Consider the following 21,338-nt stretch of genomic DNA (forward strand, 5'->3'; position numbering starts at 1 on the left):
GCACAGTGCAGTGTCGGAACAGGTAGGCACTAGCCTGCCTTAGCTGGGTAGCACCAGCAATGGAACTTAACGTCCTGGTCAGTGGTGCTGACCAGAGCCACTAGGGTCACTGGGTGCTGAACAAGGCAATCCAGTGCCTTACATGTTGTGACCCAGTACTGGGTTGGGACCCGAACTTTGAAAAACACTGCTCTATACGGCATTAAGTTCAGCACACTAAAATATGATGTGTTATACATGATTTATTAAAGTTGATTTTGAACTCAAACTTGAAACTTAATATATACTGTGACAAAGTTCCTCTTCTACCTTGGTGGGTCCTCCACTTATTGGTGGATTTGCTCACCTCAGTGATCTTCCCCTCTGGTGGATCCCACAGTCTGGGTCAACTCCTCCTGTGTCTGATCAGGAGTTGGGAGGTTTGGGGGGAACCTAGGCCCGCCCTCTACTCTGGGTTCCAGCCCAGGGCCCTGTGGATCGCAGCTGTCTATAGTGCCTCTTGTAACAGCTGCATGACAGCTACAACTCCCTGGCTACTTCCCCATGGCCTCCTCCCAACACCTTCTTTATCCTCACCACAGGACCTTCCTCCTGGTGTCTGCTAACGCTTGTATTCCTCAATCCTCCAGAAGTTCACTCTCAGCTCCTCACACCCCAATCTCACTGACTAACTGGGAAGCTTTTAACTAGTTCCAGCCAGCCCTTGATTGGCTTCAGGTGGCCCAATCAATGTAGCTATCTCCACTGCCTTCTAGAAAGATTAATTGGCTCCAGGTGTCTTGATTAACCTGGAGCAACTGCCATTTGGTTACCATGGTACTAGGGATTTGGTTAGCCTGGGGCTAACATACCTGTTCCTTACTACTTTACTGTAGCCATCTGGCCTTGCCCCATCACAATACCTAGTATACAGCATTTCACATTCAAAAGCGCTTTGTGATTTTATACCCAATCTTACACACACCGACAGACCCTTATGCTCACATGGAGTCCCACTGAAAATAACAGTTCAACATTTTCTGATCCTCCAAACATCTATTCATTATATCTGCCCATCCACACAAAAATCATCTGTTCTGCTTACCTTGAGGTCTCTGTGAATAAACCCTTTAGAATGAATATATTCCACTCCTGTCACTATTTGTCTAAATTTGATGAGAGACTCAGTCTGGTAATTTTCCTTCCCTCTCCTACACTCAATCCAGTCACCCAGTGTTCCTTTCTCACAGAATTCCATTTGGATAAAAAGGCAATCACATAGCAAATCTGGCCTCGGTCTGTAAGAGTAAAATTAAATCACAGTATTAAAAACAGCACTACACAATTGTTCCTAAGCAGTTTGCTCAATGGTTTGCTGGTTTCCAACCTTTCATTTTGCTGCAGGTCCCCACAATCGTGGCCAAAAGTCCCTAATTGTTTAGGCTCACTCCAGGTAGGCTTGGGGCACCCAGTGATGACACTGGAGTCCATCCTAGCTCCCAGCCAGCTGCCTGCCACTGAAGTCAGTTCTACACAGTTAGGCTGACATAAGGCAACTTACCTCGACCTAATTATGCCAGTGTACACACTACAGCTTTGTCCCGCCAATGTACAATGTACATTGACATGACATAACTCCATCTCCACAAGAGGCATAGCACTTATGTCGATGCAGTTGGGGCAACGCAGCGTCTGCATTACTTACATCGACTGTTGGCTGTCTTGTCAATTTCACAGCTCCATGCTGGAGCCCCCAGCTCCCTGCTCTCAGCCAGGCTGTGCCCAGAGGCTCCCCGCTCCGGGAGCTGAGAAGCCTGGGGTGGCTGCCCTCAGTTCCCAGCAGGGAGCTGAGAGCCTGGGGGATGGGGGACAGCTGGGCTCCCAGCTGGGAGCTACGCAGAGCTTAGATACTTGGCCCTCAGCCCCCCACAATGCCCCTCTTCAGTCGGTGGAAGCACTGCTAGTGAGGACATGCATCACTGACAGAAGGATAGTGTGGACGGTAATTACTGCAGTGGCTGTAAGTCGACCTAACATAGGTTGACTTAGGGCTGTAGTGTAGACGTGCTCTGACTCAGCTCTTCTGCTGAGCAGCCAGTAGGCTCTCCGGCCACAAGGGGGGGCAGAACAGTAGCACGGGACAGGGCATGATCTAGTGAGTGAAACACAGGTTTGAGAATAAATAACTTCTGCATTTTAATCCCAGGGCAAATGCCATCTCCCTCAGTTGCTGAAGATCCTGCCACTGATTTGGCTTCAATATAAGACATCATTCCAAATTAGGCCTAAATGTCAATGTACATATCTGCAACACATACTGTTCACCAAAAAATTGGCAATTCATCAACCAAAAGGAGAGATACATGTACATCTGTCATTAAGCATGCTGCCTGATGTTAAATATTTTTCATGCTCTTTCTTCTTTTATTAGCTGGAAAAAATATAAGTGTAGAGATCTGTAATTCACTCATTTTTTGCCACACAAATCTGCAATAGGGAAAAAATAATCTGATTATTTCAGTTAAAGGGCCACTGATTACACTACAGAATTCATTTTTATTTACCTTGAAAGGCTTGAACTATTCTCAAAATTGAGATAGTCTTTCCCAGTCCAAGAGGTATAATAGCGTATGATGTTTTCATGCTCAAGTTCTGCTAGTGCTTGTACCTCACGCTGTACTTTACTAAATAAACAAAGAAAAATTCTCATTACGCAACACTGAAGAACTGACACTTCTTAATAAAATGAACAATAAGGTTAATTGAAGACAGGATATCAAGCAGCAGTAGTAATCTTCAGGATTAAGTATCTCTATTTTGAATAATTTTAAAAGTCAATATTATTATTTATTTTTGAAAGAGAAGCTGAAAATTATTTCTATCATCTGTGTTTCATTTGCCAGGCTGTTCTTGTATTTTGCCTGTTGTCTGCTCTATTATCCTGAGCACTCAAGTGTTTGAACCCTGTTCAAAATGTTTTAAATGAGAAGCCTCCCCCCACCACCACAAAACTCAGATTCTTGTACTTAATACCTTATCTGGTCATTAGAACACAACAGATAAGCGAAGCATAGAGTTGATACGATCATGGAGAAATTAAGTATCCTAAGACCCTGATCCTGCAAACACTATAGCATATACCTTTTAATTTGCAAGTAGTTCCTCTACATACACTGAGCTCAGCAAGACTATTCATATGCAAGATCATTTGCAGAGTTGGAGCCTACCTTGAATATTGTAGGGTTGTCGAATGAATTAATTTCAACCTCAGATGGGGCCCAAATGTGACCCTTTATTTGAGGAACACATAGTGCTTATATTCAAAATGTTAAATAGAAATATCTTGAACACTTAGTAATACAATATACTCATTAAAATAGGACACCAAAGCAATTTAGGCTAAAGATTGCTCTGAAACTGCTGTAAATAACATGGAGGAGGATATCCTTAAAACCATTTGTTAAAGAGACACTTACAACTTGTTTTTTAATTGATTATTTAAAATAAATATTACTTGGGATTTTATCAGAAATTAGAATGTCCACAAAAGTTTTTTTATGCTCCCCTGATGAGGTTTATAATGGTCTTTTTTAGCAAGTGACACGATGACAAAGAAACAATTATACTGGTTTTATAAAGAGTGTTGCCGAACGCACAAATTAAAAATAGGGAGGGCTGAGTTCCCCCACCCAGTGTATAGTCATTTGAATTGCTACTGGTCAGTACAGGGAGTTCAAACATTTTCAGACACAAAAGGTGGTTTTCAAAGTGACTCTGTCCCTTTAAATGTTCCATAAATCTGTTAGTCTGCTGCTGACAAGTTTTATAAAAGCAGCAATCGCCATTCATAGACTATCTACCAAGTGTTTTGCAGATTCATAGATTCCCAGACCCTAAGGGTACGTCTATACTACCCGCCAGATCAGCAGGTAGTGTTCGATGTATCGGGGATCGATTTATTGCGTCGTGTCTGGACGCAATAAATCGATCCGCTAATCGACGCCCATACTCCACCTTGGCAGGAGGAGTAAGCGGAGTCAATGGGGGAGCCACAGCAATCGACTCGCCACCGTGAGGACGGCCAGATAAGTCGAATTAATATACTTCGACTTCAGCTACGCGAATAGCTCAAACCCCCCCGCTAGTGTAGCCCAGGCCTTAGAGAACACTGTGATAATCTAGTTTGACCTCCTGTATAACACTGGCCACAGAACTTCCCCAAAATAATTCCTCTTTGAACAAAATCACAGCTTTTGGAAAAAACATCAAATCTTGATTTAAAGATTACCAGTGATGTAGAATCCACCACAGCTCTTGGTAAATAGTTCCAATGGTAAATTGTTCTTTACTGTTAAAAATTTACACTTTATTTCCAGTCTGAACTTGTCTAGTTTCAACTTTTGACCATTGGCTCTTGTTATATCTTTGTCTGCTAGACTGAAGTGCCCTTTCTTGGGAACAGAAATTTGTCATGTAGCTCTTTGAGTCTATCACTATAAGGCATATTATCCAATCCTTTAATCATTCCCATGACTCTTCTCTACACCCGCTCCAATTTATCAACAATCTTCTTGAATTGTGGACATCAGAATTGGACACAATCTAGCAGCGGTTGCACCAGTGCCAAACTGTTATATACTCTCCCTCAAAATAACACCCTGTAACCCCTATACTCACCACTTTTGTATGGTTATATATTTTATACAAAGTATGCTTTGTGAGGTATCATTTGAAAACTCATGAGCTACTGAACATTATCATCCTGTTAACACGTGTGTATCATTATTGTATATGGAGTTATGAGATTTTGCTATAGGTTTGTTAGGGAAACATATTGTGAGTCTGGGAAACGCCTACAGACTAGCCCCTCAGAGGTAACCAAAGAACTATGAACAAAGGACTTGCATGTCATCCCCAGAGATAGTTCAAGCCTCATGTACAAAAAAGGCGTGAGCAAGAAATTTACAATTTACCTGAGAGACACTTCAAATCTCATGTACCCCACAGACTCATTGTCTGTACCCCAAGCAGGGTGGAGGGAGAGGGATGTTCCTCAAGGAGAGGAGGAGGGTATAATACAAGAGATAATGGCTTCTTCATTATTTCTTGTAACACTGAGCCAGCAAAGGATAAATAATCAGCAAGCTGGGTGACCTGGAAGCAACCCCTAAGGACATATCAAAAGAGTACTGCTGTGATAAACAGGGCCACTCCTTGTAGATAGTTATTAAAGCCATATTAAGCAGACTCAAATCTTTAACATATCTGTCTGTATTGTTAGAGAATCAAGAGTAGATGCTAAGTGTATTTGTCTGTGTTTATTTATATCTTGTTAGAAATCTAAATGTGGGACTTGTGGTATAATAATGTTATTGTCGTAATCTCTCCTCAAAACTTGTAATTCCACATAGCAATTCACCAGTGAACTTCCTTGATCATCTGAATGGCTAATTGCCTTATGTGAATTAATGCAGCTAGTTTATCTGTGTATGCATAGGAAATAGATGATATTCTTCAAAGCAACAATCTGCACTACCTATTCTTCATGGGGGGAAGGTCCTGATGTGACAATTGCTGTGAGGAGGTTTATTAGCTTGCTAGAGAACTATGAAGAAAATTTCGAGCCTGATCCTTTTTATCTCAGGTCTGCTTAAACTGACAGGGAGAATTTAAGTCATAAGATTGAGATCTTCCAAATAATGATTTGGAATAACCCCAGAGGTTCTCAGGACAACATTTTTGGTGGCCTCAGAGTGTGGCCACCAACTCTGGCTGGTGGCCACTCTCACACTTTTTTCCTAAAATACTTAGCTTTAGGAAAAACAAATAAATATGTGCATATACACATCCAAATCATTGTAATTTATGTGTTGCTAGCTACTAATTCTGTTGTGAAAAGTGATATTAATAAACATACAAGTATCACTTTTCACAACAGACTTACTCAGCCCTGGCACGCCTGGGGACAAATTAAGCCATGGATGGAGGGGATTGGGGGGGAGGCAGCATGGGGCTGGAGCCTGAAACCCCACAGCCACAGCCCTGTGGCCAAGGCCTGGAGACGGAACCTGAAGCTGTGTGAATGGAGCCTGCTGTCCCATCACACCAGAGCTGAAGCCCAAAGCCTGAGCCCCATAGTCTCTTGGAAGGGGGGGAACTCACTGACTGCCTGCTCCTCCAGCGTTGTGCTCCAGGTGTCTCCAGGAGGGGAAGAGCCCAACCTCTGCAGGCAGCTCCAGCAGCCAACGCCAAGGCAGTGCATCTTGGAGCAACAGGAGGGAAAGGGACTGCTACTCTCCCCCCCACCCCCCGACACACACCACAGCCCAGAAGGCCGTGGCTATAAGAAAAGCCCCTGGTGGCCGCATTTGAGAAACGCTGAATGGAAAGACAGACTCTGCATCTAGAGTGCCTATTGGACTATAACTCTTTAAATTAATTCCAGGAAGACTTTTACAAATCAGCAGCCTGACCATTTCTGCTATGAAACTGACCTAAGGACTTTACACATATCTGTATGTATACTGATTTTTTAATCCCAGCAACTCTCTTCTTTCTTTTTCCTTTTATTATTAAATCTTTAGTCTTTTAGTTACTAAAGGATTGGCACCTGCATGATTATTGGGTAAGATCTGAGACTCATATTGACTTAGGGATCAGTGTCCGGTACTTTGGGACTGGTGAACCTCACATATGGTGAATCAGGTTTTCAATAACCTTTCACTATATTAGACTTGGCTATCTAGATAGGAGTCCAGGGCTGCAATGCTTAAAGGGGACTGTATTTGGCTTTTTGGTGAGCAGCATGGTATTACAGAAGCTGTTTTATTACTGGCTTGGTTAATCTAATTGAAAAATAAACCACCAGTTCTGGGGATTGTCTGCCCTATTCCTTGCAGTCTGCCCTGAGTATAGCATTCTCAGTGTGGCCCATCCAGGCACCCAGTCACACCTCTGTTCTCCCACATCTCTACTGAAACAAGACTGCTTGAAAGACTTTGAACTGGGGAAATTGGTCCCAGGCTGGGAAGGGAATCCAGATGGTGTATTAAGAACTGTGAACATCCCACAACATCCAGAGGGATGAGAAAAGCTGTTTGCTTCAAATTTTACTTAAACATGAAAAAGTTTAGGAATTAGCTTGCAATTTTATCTTTTGTTTCTTTTAAAAGCCAATTCTGACTTCTATGCTTATACCACTTATAATCACTTCATATCTACATTTCTATAGTTAATAAACTTGTTTAATGTTTTATCTAAAACAGTGTGGTTCACTGAAGTATTTGAGGAATCTACTCAGGTTAACAAAGGCTGGTACATATCTATTACCCTTTGATGGAATGGTGGACTAATTAATGAGCTTGCACTGATCAAGAAGGTCTTGAGCAGTGTAAAACACACATTGCTGGGGTACAAGGCTGGGACTCAGAGATTTGCAGGTGTTGCCCTATATCTGTTTATGAGGGGCTGGAAGAGCATTCATGTGACTCTCACATGCTAATGGCTATGTGAGAACAAAGCCTGGAGGGGCTGCTTTTCACTAGCAGTGCAGTGTGAGAGGTATCCTAAGCTGGAGAGTTAAGGGGGCACAACAGTTCCACAGTCCAGATTGTATCCTGGGGGTTGTCACACAAATACAGAGGTAAAATAACTTCTCTATCCCTACTTGAGATCCCCCTGTTTATGCAGCCAAGGAATGCATTTGCACTTTTGTCTGCTCCATTATCTTGCCCAGGATCAATGTCAGGCTGACATCCCTATGATTACCTGGTCATCCCATTTTCTCTTTTTAAATATTGGCACAACCTTAACAAAGAGAGTGCACAAGTTAACAAATCCTGTTTCCTATGCTGTGCTGTGCTGAATTCTAGTGCACAGAGAAGCAAATATCAGAAAACAGCACACTCATTTCAGCTCCACTGAGAACAGAGGAATAAACATGTTTGTCAGATAGAATGGACAATATTGTAAAGGAAAATTACTTAAACTTTTAAGAGATCATTACAAACAAACAGTTTCATCTACAGAAACTGCTTGAGAGTGTCCTTTCAAATAAAGGCAAGCAGATGTACAGTACTTACTCGCTACACATGACTCTTTTGATAGCATAGTTCTTCTTATCAATAATTTTTTTTGCTTTGAAAACATTCCCAAATCCACCGCTGCCAATTGGCTCTATCTCTTCAAAATCCTTGATAAGTCTTTAAAATAATAAAATAAATAAATAAATAATAATAATAATTTTAGCACAATCAGTCCTAACATTAATTTTGGAAAGTATGGGTCTGATTCTGAAAGTTGCAGAACATCTCCTGAGAGACGCTGAGCATCATCTTACAGGAGATACTTTGTTTACCTGAGGTTTGAGTATCTTGCGGCCAGGGGCTTACCCTGAACAAGCGGCAAACCAAGTTTGGGAACTGCTGGATTAGAGGCATTCCTACTCTATTTTACATGCTTATGACATTTACATTTGGAATTTTCATAAGAACAGAAGCTGTCCACCCATTTTCTTTGAATAATCTCTTTTATTTCAACATTTGTAGCACCACCCATTTCTCAGGGGTAGACAAAAACAAAGAAACATTCTACAGAGATGTACAAATGCCAAATATAAACCAACATTCTTATTATAGGAAATACCTATACCTCACCCACAAGTGGCAGTTTGCATATGCTTGTAAATAGAATTCCTCCCCACCATTTTTTTTGTTTTGCAATAAACATGCAAAACTGTTAGTCAGGGAAATCTAACCCATCATTGCAATAACTATACACCTCTTTCTTAAAATCTCCTTCTCACCTTTCATCCTTAGTGTACTTGGCCTTCGGATCTGAGAATGAGGGTGCCAATTTAGTTGCGATCTCTCTTCTTAGGGAAAAAAGAAAATATACAATAAAACCTTGCAACACATGAAGAGAGAAAAGAAATGTACCAGGAAATATTTTTGGTGTCATGTTTTAGTCAAGTATCAAAGCCACCAAAACAGGGTTTGCAATATTAATTTCAGAACATATATATTTGAAAGCAAAAGTAATTACATACCTCTTAGGTTTCATGGCAGCATTTTTGGGAGTTGCCTATATCAAAAAAGAAAACAAATATATTCACTGTTTTAAATTATGATTAATTATTATTCTAATATGATTTAGGATGTGGCTACCAGCTGTCCAGAGCCATACTTAGACTGGCTGGCTCATCTGTGTGATGTCAACCTTCAGTTTAAATTCCTCGTGAAATTTGGATATTACTAGAGCTGTGCGAATAATGGATTTTTCAGAGTTTGCTGGCAATCCCGGGGGGAGAGGGGGAACTTTGTATGTCAACCCCAAGCTATTTTCTTCAAAGTTTTTGATGAATCAGAAGTTGGGAAAAATTCATTTTGATCAGACAAAACAACATTTAGTTCAACTAAAACTAAAGATTTCTATTTTGAGCATTTTTTAACATTTTTTAAATTAAAGGAAATTTCAAACTGAAAAGTCATTTTGAACTGAAAAAACAACAACATTTAATTTAAAAAGTGCTGAAATAAAGTTTCAAGTTTTCAGACTATATGTATATATTATATATATTTTACACCAAACAATTTAGCGAAATTGACACAAATTCCAGAAGTGTTTCAGCATAGCCAAATCTGCACTTTTTGCCAAAAGAAGTTTTGGCCCAAAAATGTCCCCCAGCTCTAAGTATGACATCATGATTCTTATCAACATGCATCAGTTACATTCAATGTACAAGCACAGGTCCATCAATTTATATGGAAGTATGCCTGTTTAAGCCAGCAGCAAATCTGACCTAGTGAGAATGATGCTAAAAAGACAATGAACATTTAAAATAACATTCAGATATATTCAGTGATGATAACCATTGTGGGTAGAGGAGAAAATTGATACTGCGCTATGCTCTGAAACTCCCCTAACTCGGGCTCTAACAGGCTGCTAGAGGAAGCAGTTCTTAACTCTTGCGGTGAAATAGAGAGAGTGAAGCAATCTCAGAAGATTAGGTTCCAATTTATTGGTAGTTTTAGGCCTCAATCCAGCATTGTCACCCTCACAGGCCAACTGCTGAACCAGCATTTAGTCCCCATGAAGTCAGTGACACAGCAGTCCACTTCCGCAGATCACAATGCAAGAGTGAAGCCACATATATTTCTTTTGGGGAGTGGTTCAAGGTTAATAGGCAGCTACTGCGGAGCAGAGACCTCATGTTGTGTACGCCGAATGGTTTATCCCACTCAAGAGAGAGGAACTACTACACTCTGCACTAGGGCGACATTCCACTTCCAGCAAAGTATTTGAGGACGTACTAACTTCAAAAATTAGATATAAGCAGCCTCAAGTATCCAATTTTACCTATGTGCAACTTAAATATTTTGGAGATAGTAGCTCTGTTATCCACATCTTCATTAAAAGTGAACATTATGAACAGGAGTAAAATAATGACAGTCTGAAATTTAACATGAGGAATAAAGGCTTTCATACTGTACCCAAGATGATGATGAACAATCTTCACCTACTTTCAGGTCATTCATTTTATTTACCAAGCTCCCATCTGAATTTCTATTTTTAGATGCAGAATCAGTACCACTGTAAGGGGGAAAATGGATTTCAATATTTCTCCTTCAAACAATTCTTGTATCAAAACTACAATTCTTGATACAACAGAAAAAGAATGTGAATTAATTTAAAATACAAAACTTCACTTGTAACACAATTCTTGTGATTCGATCACATTTGATTATAAAATACTTATTTCTATAATGGATTTCATCCTATTATGTCCATGTGATTTATAAATATTAGTTATGTATTCTCAGTATGGTAAGGTAGGTTAAGTACAGAGATCATTTCAATGCAGTGAGGCCACCACTGGTACAGAATATAGCTGCTCTTAAACACTACACAGGGCATCAGAGAGAGTAAAGTGGTGATACCAGAGCCAAATTAACCATCAAGTACAATAGGCTGGTGCCAAGGGGTCCCAGCACAGACTGGAAAATTTCTCACCATAATTTTCTTTCTGCTAACAACTTCTCTCTTCATTCTCCATGAATAGGTTGTGCCTCTTTGGATTTGTGCCTCTTGATTAATGGAGAATGAAGAGAGAAGCAGTATAGCAGAAATTATAATGTGGTACACAGAAATTACTGAAAAGAACTGATCTCCATTCAACAAAGCAGTGTCATAATACAAAACTGGCTACCGAAAACTTCAGTGGAGTGATACTTCTTTTCACATCAAGCAGAAATGCTTCTAAAATAATTACTGGTGCTCAACAAGAAAGCATTCAGGATAGCCGAAAAATCTGTGTATCATAAAGTATATTATAAAAAATATAAAAAAATTAATTGCAATTGCACAATTAAAATGTATTCTTGATCTGTAGATAAACAGGCTTAAAATACAACTGATTAATTCACAAGTGAAAGACAGCAACAGATTTTGGTTAAAACGCTCTCAACTAGTTCTTGAATTATAAGCAAATGCACTTTTAAACATCACAATATTAATGGTTCCCACTTACTTTTCAGATGACCAGCTTGATATTCCACTAGAATTACTAAGTAGACTATTTGCAGAACTGGCAACAGCTGCGTGTTTCCCTGCCTGTATATATATAAAAAGGGAAAAAAATAAAACACCTGATACCTACCAGTCAAAGCTTTACTACGACAAATGACAACATTCTAAAATGGCAAAAACAATGGAGTTTCCAAAAAAGTTATTGGAACTACATTAAACACTAAATCCCCAGCTGGGGAAGGCGTTTATGACTCCTGGGGGAATTCTGTACGACTACGCACCAGCACAAAACATCCACCCCCCGCAGAATTCCTGTGCTTCCCTGCAGAAAATGGCAGGGAAGCAAAGGGCAGCCACGCGGGGGCGGGGGGAAAGATGACCATGGGCGCAGCTTTTGGGGGAGATTTCACCCCCCAACAGAGGTGAGCCATGGGGGGCACACAGGGTTACGTGCCGCTGCCCGTCCCCTTCATTTCTGCAAGCGTAGAGCTTCCCACTAAAGGAGGCTGCATCTTGGCTCCGCTGACTCTGCAGCTAAATGGCCATCTCCTGAGTCCTAGTGCCAGTCATGCTCCCCTTCTGTGTGCTGAGAGCCTTCCTCTTTTCTGTGCAACAGTGAGTGCCTGTGGTGGGGCTGGGTAAGGGGGAGGGAAATGGGGGAATGAGGGGGAGGGATGAGATTGGGAAGAAGAGGGCACAGGGGAATCACAGGGGGAAGTGGGCGCCCGCCATGCAGCATCTCCTCAGCAGCAGTGGTGCTCCCCCATTAAGCAGGCCCATCGAACCTTCACCATGACAAGCCCTACCTCCCTACACCTGGACCCCCGAATGAACCCCCAATACCCAGACTCCCACCCCACTGAGCCCCAACCAGCTGCACCTGGATCTCCACCCCATCAAGCCCCACTCCCCCAGCACCCAGACACCACCCCCCACCAGGCCCCATCTCCCCACATCCAGACCTTCCATGCTGAGCTCCAACAACCTTCACCTAGATCCCCTGCAAAGTCCCATTGCCCTTGCACCAAGAACCCCCAACGAGCCTGTGCATCCAGATCTCCCACTGAGCTGCCTGCATCCAGATTGCCCTACACAGAAACCTCACACCCCACACCTTGATCCCCCCACACTAAGCCCCTCCCCATTTGGATCCTGCTGGGCTGAGCCTGCTCAACCACTCCAAGCCCTTGGACTGTGTCAGTGTCGAGTGCAGCCTCACTGCCGAGTCCCTATACCAGGGATCCCTCAGAGGGATCTCCCACCTCAATGCAGCCAGTGGCCTGTGCTCACCACTGCCATGCTGGAGCCCCATTTTTTACTGGACAAATAAAACTTGCAGAATTTTAAAATATTATGTGCAGAATTTTTAATATTCTGGCGCAGAATTCCCTCAGGAATAGTTTATGCACATGCTTAACTTTAAAGCACTGGGGTGAAATTGAAGGCACTGGCCCCATTGAAGTGGGAATTTTTCCATTAACTTTAGTGTGGCCAGGATTTTGCCCTAGGTATTTACAACTTTACATCCTTTTTCACACCTGCAAATAAACATCACCAAAAGTAGAGTTTTGTAAATATCTTATGACAAGATCTTGACCACAAATCCAGGAGACGTTTATAGTATATTCCCTTATTTGCAAGAGCATGTAAAGTTTGCATTACAAATTTAGAGCTGGCTGAAAATTTAGTCCTACGTAATCACTGAGTTTTTGCCTTTTTCCATCCCTTTGTTTTCACTTAGTAAGAGACACTGAAGTTTCAGATTAAAAGCAAAAAGTGCGATATCACAGTCAGGCATGTGTAAGAGGTGCTCAGCATCCTTGACTTCCCTTGAATTCTACTGACATTGCAGGCTCAGGTCCCATATGATTTAAAAAAATAATAATTCTGATTTGCAAATTAAACACATCCAACACAAGTACAAGGAACTATATAATTAAGAAAACTGTTAGTAATTGTACAGCAGCACTGTACTATGCTTGAGAAAATTCCATTTCAGTATATTAGTTAAGTTTCCTTTTTAAGAAAATTGTAGTGAAATATTTTTTCATAAGTTCTTTTGTCATATGCATTCGTCTTTAACTGAATGATAATTCACAGGACCATATACTGAAATATGCAATTAGAGATACAGATTTTTTTTGGTACAATAAGCTATTGACTATACAGACACTGTAAATTTTAGCTACCAGACAGTGGAGCACCACCAACATAAATCTATGAGGCAAAGATTATTTCTCCCTCAAACTGAAACAAACAAGGCTAGTTTTTAGCCAAATGATGATGGAACTTGATTCAAAAAGATGAATGAGCCAGAAATGAAGTTTTTCTCTTTACATACAGACTACATGCAATACATACCCTGGACGTTTCTTGAGCTCCTAACTGCTTATATGCAAGTTTTGCAGCAGCCTGTTTTGCAGCTTTTTTATCATTTCCAGTGCCTTCACCATAAATCTTATCACCAATTTTACAGCTATAAGAAAATCTATAAGAATAATAAAGAATAAAACAGTATCCATAAATCCCGTACAGCAAATTCTAATTTTAACAATCTTGAATACTAATGTCATGTAGTAATGATTCTAGGAAGAACAGAGTTCGTCAATATTCCTCTGCATATGTACATTTTCAAATATAACTTTGTCTAACTTGAGATGCCTTAAAGGGTCTGATTTTTAGAAGATAGGCTTTAGCATTTTCTGAGGAGCCAGACCCATAAAGCATCTCAAATAAGGTACCCAAAAACTACTAGTCATTTGAAAATCCTGAATGTAGATTTTAAGACTATTTCCTTGTGAAGGTATTTTTTAAATTTAAAATTGTAATAACAACTTAGCCTAGAACAGTATGTTATTTGAAGAATTTTAAAGTCTATGTTTGATTTACCAGGACAGATTCTGTGAAAAATCTTAATAGCATTAAACAAGAGTAAGATTATTTTTTAAATCATAATTGAATTAAGCAAGTTAATCTTTAAAGGGGTAATGAAGTCAGTTTGAAAGCTACCAATTTAAAAAGCGTCAGAGGGGTAGCCGTGTTAGTCTGGTTCTGTAGAAGCAGCAAAGAATCCTGTGGCACCTTATAGACTAACAGACGTTTTGCAGCATGAGCTTTTGTGGGTGAATACCCACTTGCATCCGAAGAAGTGGGTATTCACCCACGAAAGCTCATGCTGCAAAACGTCTGTTAGTCTATAAGGTGCCACAGGATTCTTTGCTAATTTAAAAAGCATTTCATAAACATAAAGCACTTCTCACCCTGAATAAACTACTAAATGTATTTTATTTAAAAATACTGCTATGGCAAGTCATTTTGCTTGACAAAGACCATGGATTTGTGACAGGGTAATAAGAATTATAAAGACAGTTTGGAAATAGATTCCAAACTAAGACACTGCTCCTGAAAACTCTCATATACATGCTTAACATTAAACCCAGTTAGCCCCATTGACTTTAAACACACATATTTGCAAGATCAGGGTATATCTTTCCATGTTCATGCTGGTGTTTTATAATTCTATTTTTAATTATTTCAGCCAAAATTTACCTGGTATGAATTAGGGCTCTTTGGTTAGAAAGTCCTGTTACCCTACCCCATTTTTAAAAAGATAAGCACAACATTCATTCCCTCCACTACAAAAGCTAATTTTAATGAATTAATTTTTTTTTGTTAGCAGCTCAAACACATCATTCTTTAATTCATTCAGAACTGTTGGATGTGTCGCTGATGAATTGATGCTTTTTAAATTTATCAGTTTGTTTCAATACCTCGTTTGATACCTCGTGCTCTAATAGGGTTGCAAACTTTCTAACTGAGCAAAACCGAACATCTTTCCCCTGCCCAGTACCCCACCCCTACCCGCCCCTTCCTCAAGGCCCTGCCCCCCCACTCACTCCTTCCTCCTCCTTCTGTCACTCACTCTCCACCACCCTCAGTCACTTGCTCATTTACACCAGGCTGGGGCAGAGGATTGAGGTGTGGGAGGGGGTGAGGGCTCCGGCAGGGGGTGTGGGCTCTGGAATGGGGCCAGAAATGAGGGGCTCAGGGTGCAGGAGAGGGCTCGGAACTGGGGCAGGGGTTTGGGTTGCAGGACAGGGGTGAGGGCTCTGGGCTGAGAGTGCGAGCTCCAAGATGGGGCCAAAGATGAGGTGCTCAAGGTGCAGGAGGCGGCTCCAGGCTGCGGTGCGGGGGGGGGTGAGGGACTTGGGGTGCAGGAGGGGGTTCCGAGCTGGGGCCAAGGGATTTGGAGTGCGGGAGGGGGTTCCGAGCTGGGGTAGGGGGGTTGGGTGCAGGATGGGGTGCAGGCTCAGGGAGGGAGTTTGGGTGTGGGAGGGAGCTCAGGGCTGGGACAGAGGGCTGGGGTGCAGGAGGGGGTGCAGGCTCCGGGGAGGAGCTCTGGGATGGGGCAGGGGGTTGTGGTGTGGGAGAAGGTGCGGGGTGAAGACTCTAGGTGGCACTTACCTAAGGCGGCTCCCTGGAAGCAGCGACGTGTCCCTGGGCTCTGAGGTGGAGGCACGGCCAGGCAGCTCTGCACAGTGTGCACTGCCTCTGCCTGAAGGCACCATCCCCGCAGCTCCCACTGTCATGGTTCCTGGCCAATGGGAGCTGCGGAGCCAGTGCTTGGGATGGAAACAGCGTGCAGAGACCCCCTGGCCGTCCCTCCACATAGGGGCTACAGGGACATGTCGCTGCTTCCAGGGAGCCGTGTGGAGCCAGGTAAGGAGCCTGCCTTAGCCCCGCTGCGCCAACTGGACTTTTAATGGCCCGATCAGCGGTGCTAACCGGAGCTGCCAGGGTCCCTTTTCGACCATGTTTTCCGGTCAAAAACTGGACACCTGGCAACCGTGTCTAAGAGTGGGTCTTTATTATCTGAAAATAATAGATATCGCCCCACTATCCTCTGCAGAGAAAACCAAGGCTATGGATTCACTGCAATAAAAGGTGTCTTTTTATAAGTTAACTATTTCAGCGTATACTATTAGTGGAAACAATGCACTATAGCTTTTACCTCGCTGTAACTAGTCCCCCCACATGGGGTTTACCTCCACTAGCTATCGAGATAAAAACTACAATGACTTTTTCCACTCGAATTTTACAGTAAGATGGCTACTATGATGTGAATATATAAAAAGAGACAATCTCTGACCCAAAGAGCTTACATGAAAGCCAGTATATGTGTACATGTGTACTTTCACTCATGTGAGTGGTCCCACTGAAGTCAATGGAGCTACTCATGCAACTATTTAATTAGCAAATGCTTGTGTAAAGTCAGAGACAAGATGCGACATGTAGGTAAAAACTGCAGAGCCTGAAGAAGGGGAACAAAGTTGAATATACTATGTAAACATCCAATTTGGAGACTTCACAGTTTTGTTTCTTTTAATTTTTTTTGAAGAATATAAGCGAGTAAGAGAGGGTGTCACTTTTTTGGATTTTATCATCTCTGATGTCCATCAGTGTTGTGCACTCTGTTTTCTTTCCCTTATCAGAAGCCTGCTAAGTATAACCCATCTAGTATATTAGAAGTCTTACAACTTGGAATTCATATCTCTAGTGATTCTACTATATGGTCCTCTCTACACATACATTTATTTTATCTCATTGGATTCTATCAACTCTTTTGTGTATAATGCTACTCACCCACCTCTACAATCTAGCCTGGCCTTCCCTGTAGTTAATAACCAGGTATTATATACTGGACATTCACATTTTGAAAACAACTGACAATTTTGTAAATTAAGCTTATAGCTAATCTATATAACCATGTATTCTTATAACTGTTACCTGTTTCTTTCCTAATTCCTCTTTCATGATCTACACCCACTTATTATGACTAATCTTAATTAGACTTCGAACTCTTTGGGACAGGGGCTGTTGTTTTCTACTGAATGCACAATGCCTTGTACGATGGGACAACGGTTATAGCAGTGACATCTGGATGCTTCTGTAATAAAAGTAGTAAGTTATGCCACCATTGTTTTACCATTCAATCAAGTTTCAGTATTGTCTCTGTGATGGGGGTATCTGTGCTCCGTTTCTGGATGAAATGGAAAGGCTTAAACCCCTTCAATAGGCTGAGAATAGAAACCTACCCCTTAAGGATTAACACAGTCACCAGGACTTGGAAGCAGGATCTGAAAGCTAAGGTCTGATAGGCAAGGAAGGAGCCTTAATTAGAGAAGCCACAAAAAGAATCAGAAGGAAAAGAAGAGTTTTGTTGTCTTCTAGACTAGGAAGCTGCTGAATCAAGCCCCAATCCGGAAGTAATGTGAAACTGAGGAATCAACTGCCAGATTTTTTTCAGAAGTAGCATACTTCTGCACAGATACCAACTAGCTATAGCAAAGGCTGTTTGCTGAGGCTTCCTTTGGCTAAGACTGAATAGGAGCGGCTCTAGGCACCAGCAAAGCAAGCACGTGCTTCAGGTGGCACAATTCCAGGGGCGGCATTTTTTTTTTTTTTTTGCTTGGGCGGTTGCAGCAAATGTTTTGCTTGGGGCGGCAAAAAACCTAGAGCCAGCCCTGAGACTGAAAGCAAGGCTTCCTTTATGAACTGTTTTGTTTCTCATAATGTACAAATAGCCATGTTTTCTCCTTTGAAGATTGTGTTTTAGCAGCTGATTCAGCTCTCTATGAAAGCAGTAACAACTCTCAGTGACTTCAGTGGTAACAGGTTTAATTCCTTGGTTTACAGGACTGTTAAGCCAAACTCAAAAGCTGATTTGATCAGAAATTTGTAAGGGAGTAATGAGGGGGTCATGCACTGGCAATATCACAAACTGTCAATATTTTTAAATAAGATATACCTTGCTAAATATCACTCTTTTGGGAGCAGTTATTAGGAAACAGTTTTGGAATAGTTCCACCACTATCTGGATTCCCTCAATTCACTTTTAATTCCTCCCATTATGGTTTCAATTGTGGGTAGATCTCATTCCAGTAACAGATACAAAAAAATGCCCTTTCCTCAAGCAGGTCACTGTGACAGATCCCTTTGACTTTAGCAGTGAGTACATGATTACATGGATGTTTTTAGAGGAGTCTCCAGAACTGCAAAGAAACAACAGAGCAGGCAAATAGAGAGAAGAAGCAGAAGGAATTAACAACATTAACTACATCTTACATTTTTTTATGGGGGGGTCCAGATTCATCTTCTAATTTATAGTCAATCTTTATGTTATGTTTTAGTCCATATTTGGTAAGCATGGAGATATAGTCAAGTGGTTGTATCTCTTCCAATGTGTCTGATGAAGGCGCTATTGGCAGTGGTGGTGGTGGCGGCGATGGTTTCGGCGGTTGCGGCTGCGGAGTTTGTGGGAGCGAAGCCTGTTTAGTCTACAAAATAAACATACAAAATAACCCTAGCTCGAAAGGCTTGAAGTTACTAAATAGCACAAAATGAGCATCATGAGAGTGCTGGTATAACTGCAGGGGTTGTGAATCCTTAATCAACCGTTACAGACATTTCATGACATTTTAAAAATAAACCACTTCACAATCGCCACTAATGGGGTGTACTGGCCCTGTCAAGCGGAGAACCATCCTGGATAATTGCAAAATCTACAATGGGATAGTAAAGAAGTTTATAATCAACAAATCTATATAAGAAGATTTCAGGATTGTCACCTGCCGGTGAGTCACGCTGAAGCCTAGAATCTCTGTTCAATCAGCACAAAGTGATGGAAACAGCTACAGGCACAGTTGAGAGCTCTTTTTATTTGGAATATGACCGGGTTCAATCACCACTGAGATTCACCATCTGTTACTATTCAATGTTTAAAGTCTCAGCCATTTTACACACATGACTTTATGCATAGACCCATGTGGCAGCACAGGCTTTCACCTACTAGCAAGTATTGAATAACATTAGGATGCTTAGGTGCCAGGCTGAATTCCCTTAGTTCTGTGCTCAGTGCCTTTTGTATACAAAGACAAGTAGTTATTTAAGTTTGAATCCTGATCAAATTAACATTTGATGACTGTTTGGTGGCCACTGAAGTGAGTAACTCCTCTCAATAGGTATCCATGGGGCCGGTAACCATTTAGGCGACCCAGGCGGTCACCTAGGGCACTGGCATTTGGAGGGCGCCATTTTCTTCGGCAGCGACCGCAGCGGCTGGATCTTCGGCCGCCCCGGTCACTGCCGGCATTTAGACAGAGGGAGCTTGGGCAGGGGAGCGCGGGGAGGGCCGCCTGCAGCAAATGGGGTGGGGAGGCGGCACGCAGGGGAACTCCCTGCCCCAACTCACCCCTGCCCTGCCTCCTCCCCGAGCACGCTGTGGCTACTTCACTTCTCCCACCTCCCAGGCTTGTGGCGCCAATCAGCTTAGGAGGCGGGAGAAGTGAAGCAGCCACGGGGGGCGCCTCAGGGCAGAGAGGGAGAGCTGCCGTGGGTGGGGCGCCTCAGGGCGGGGGCGCAGAGTGCGCAAGGTAGAAGTTTCGCCTAGGGTGCGAAACATCCTTGCACCGGCCCTGGGTATCCATACACGATAATCACCATCTCCACCAGTTTCAGCCTTTAACCTCTTTGCAGAGAGTATCTGGAAGTGCCTGAAGACTAAAGTACTCTCCTCCAACCCCTTAATGAAGTCCCTGTAGTTCAAGGGTGAGGCAGTGTAAGGGGAATACTTGTAATGCTGGTACTGAACCTACAGTAGCTAAACCTCTTGTTCCAGCATTTTTCCCCACACGCAATAGTCATTCACATAAAATAAAGCTCAGACTGGAACCTGACTCTGTGCAGGTTTAGCCTAGTGAACATTCTTGTTTTGAGTATGGTTCTTAGTCAGTTAGACTATTTGTTTCCATGACAGGCCCTTGTTCCGCATCCCATGTTTGGACACCAACCAATACAGAGTGCATTTCTGTTTGCAAAACACCTCCTTCCAGTTATCACATTCATGAGATGCACCGTGTAGAAATATACATTCTATACAGGACTGTGAAGTACATATGGGCCTTGCAGAAATATTGCTCACTCCCTGGAATGCTAAAAAGAGGAGGTCAGGAAGAAACTGAAAAAATTCAATTCTGAAATGCAGCCTCTGTCTCTTGTGGGAGTTGCCATTCAGATACCTCATGCTCCCATTCTCCTCTATGGGCCAGGCTCTACAGCTAGACTTCATCTCCCATGATGCGTCACCTTTTTCCCCCATTATGGTTCTGAAACTAATTTTTTTTTTTTAATTATAATGCGGACACTATTTTTTTAAATGTTCATGACTGATGTGAATATCTTTTCCAAAAACAACTCTAAAGAATATAAAAAAGAATTAAAAGTCTGGAAAAAACTCTAATGGAATGTTATAAAAGGAAATTCTTTTCCAGCAGAGAAATTTCTAATAGATCCACTTGGTCTGGACAAAGGTATCCTTTTACAAATAGGAAAGAGGATGTTCTAAAAAGAGCAGGTGACATCTAGTCACATTGTTGGGCTTTTTGGTCCCACAAACCAGGACTAGAGGTTTTTAGTTTTGGATTTGACATTTAGTAGAATTGCCATTAATTAACGATTTTCTAAACTAGACAGACACCTGTCACTCAGACAGTTTAGAGACCATTTGAATTGCCTCTACCATGATTCAGGGGCTATATTAGAAGATGACCCATTCAAAGCCCTATAACCCAAACAAAACAATGATAGTTTATCATTTACTTTTAAATAAAAGATGTTGTTTACTTACTTGATTTTCTTGTGTTATGCTATCCCATGCTGCCTTTGCGGCCTCTTCTTTTGCCTCTTTCTTGTTTTTACCTGTAGCTACAGGATACTCTCTGTCACCTATTACAACCATGACAGTGAACCTGCAATAAAGAAAACTGCTCACTGAA

At 41.9% G+C, this 21,338-nt stretch overlaps 1 protein-coding gene across 4 annotated transcripts in view; it reads right to left on the minus strand.

Annotated features, from left to right (window-relative positions):
- The window catches only part of EIF2AK2 (eukaryotic translation initiation factor 2 alpha kinase 2), a 46,860-nt gene that overhangs the window by 9,181 nt on the left and 16,341 nt on the right, over positions 1 to 21,338 (minus strand). For all 4 annotated transcript variants that reach the window (XM_045011585.1, XM_045011584.1, XM_045011587.1 and 1 more), the window contains exons 3-12: positions 21,191 to 21,311; positions 18,631 to 18,842; positions 13,867 to 13,993; positions 11,507 to 11,589; positions 10,470 to 10,569; positions 9,026 to 9,060; positions 8,783 to 8,851; positions 8,061 to 8,180; positions 2,544 to 2,663; positions 1,085 to 1,277 (exon numbers count right to left, since the gene is read on the minus strand). In XM_045011585.1, the coding sequence (XP_044867520.1) occupies positions 1,085 to 1,277; positions 2,544 to 2,663; positions 8,061 to 8,180; positions 8,783 to 8,851; positions 9,026 to 9,060; positions 10,470 to 10,569; positions 11,507 to 11,589; positions 13,867 to 13,993; positions 18,631 to 18,842; positions 21,191 to 21,311 (1,180 nt within the window). The remainder of the gene's footprint in view (positions 1 to 1,084; positions 1,278 to 2,543; positions 2,664 to 8,060; positions 8,181 to 8,782; positions 8,852 to 9,025; positions 9,061 to 10,469; positions 10,570 to 11,506; positions 11,590 to 13,866; positions 13,994 to 18,630; positions 18,843 to 21,190; positions 21,312 to 21,338) is intronic.

Source organism: Mauremys mutica, chromosome 3 (assembly GCF_020497125.1).
Source record: "Mauremys mutica isolate MM-2020 ecotype Southern chromosome 3, ASM2049712v1, whole genome shotgun sequence".
Lineage (NCBI taxonomy): Eukaryota > Metazoa > Chordata > Testudines > Geoemydidae > Mauremys > Mauremys mutica.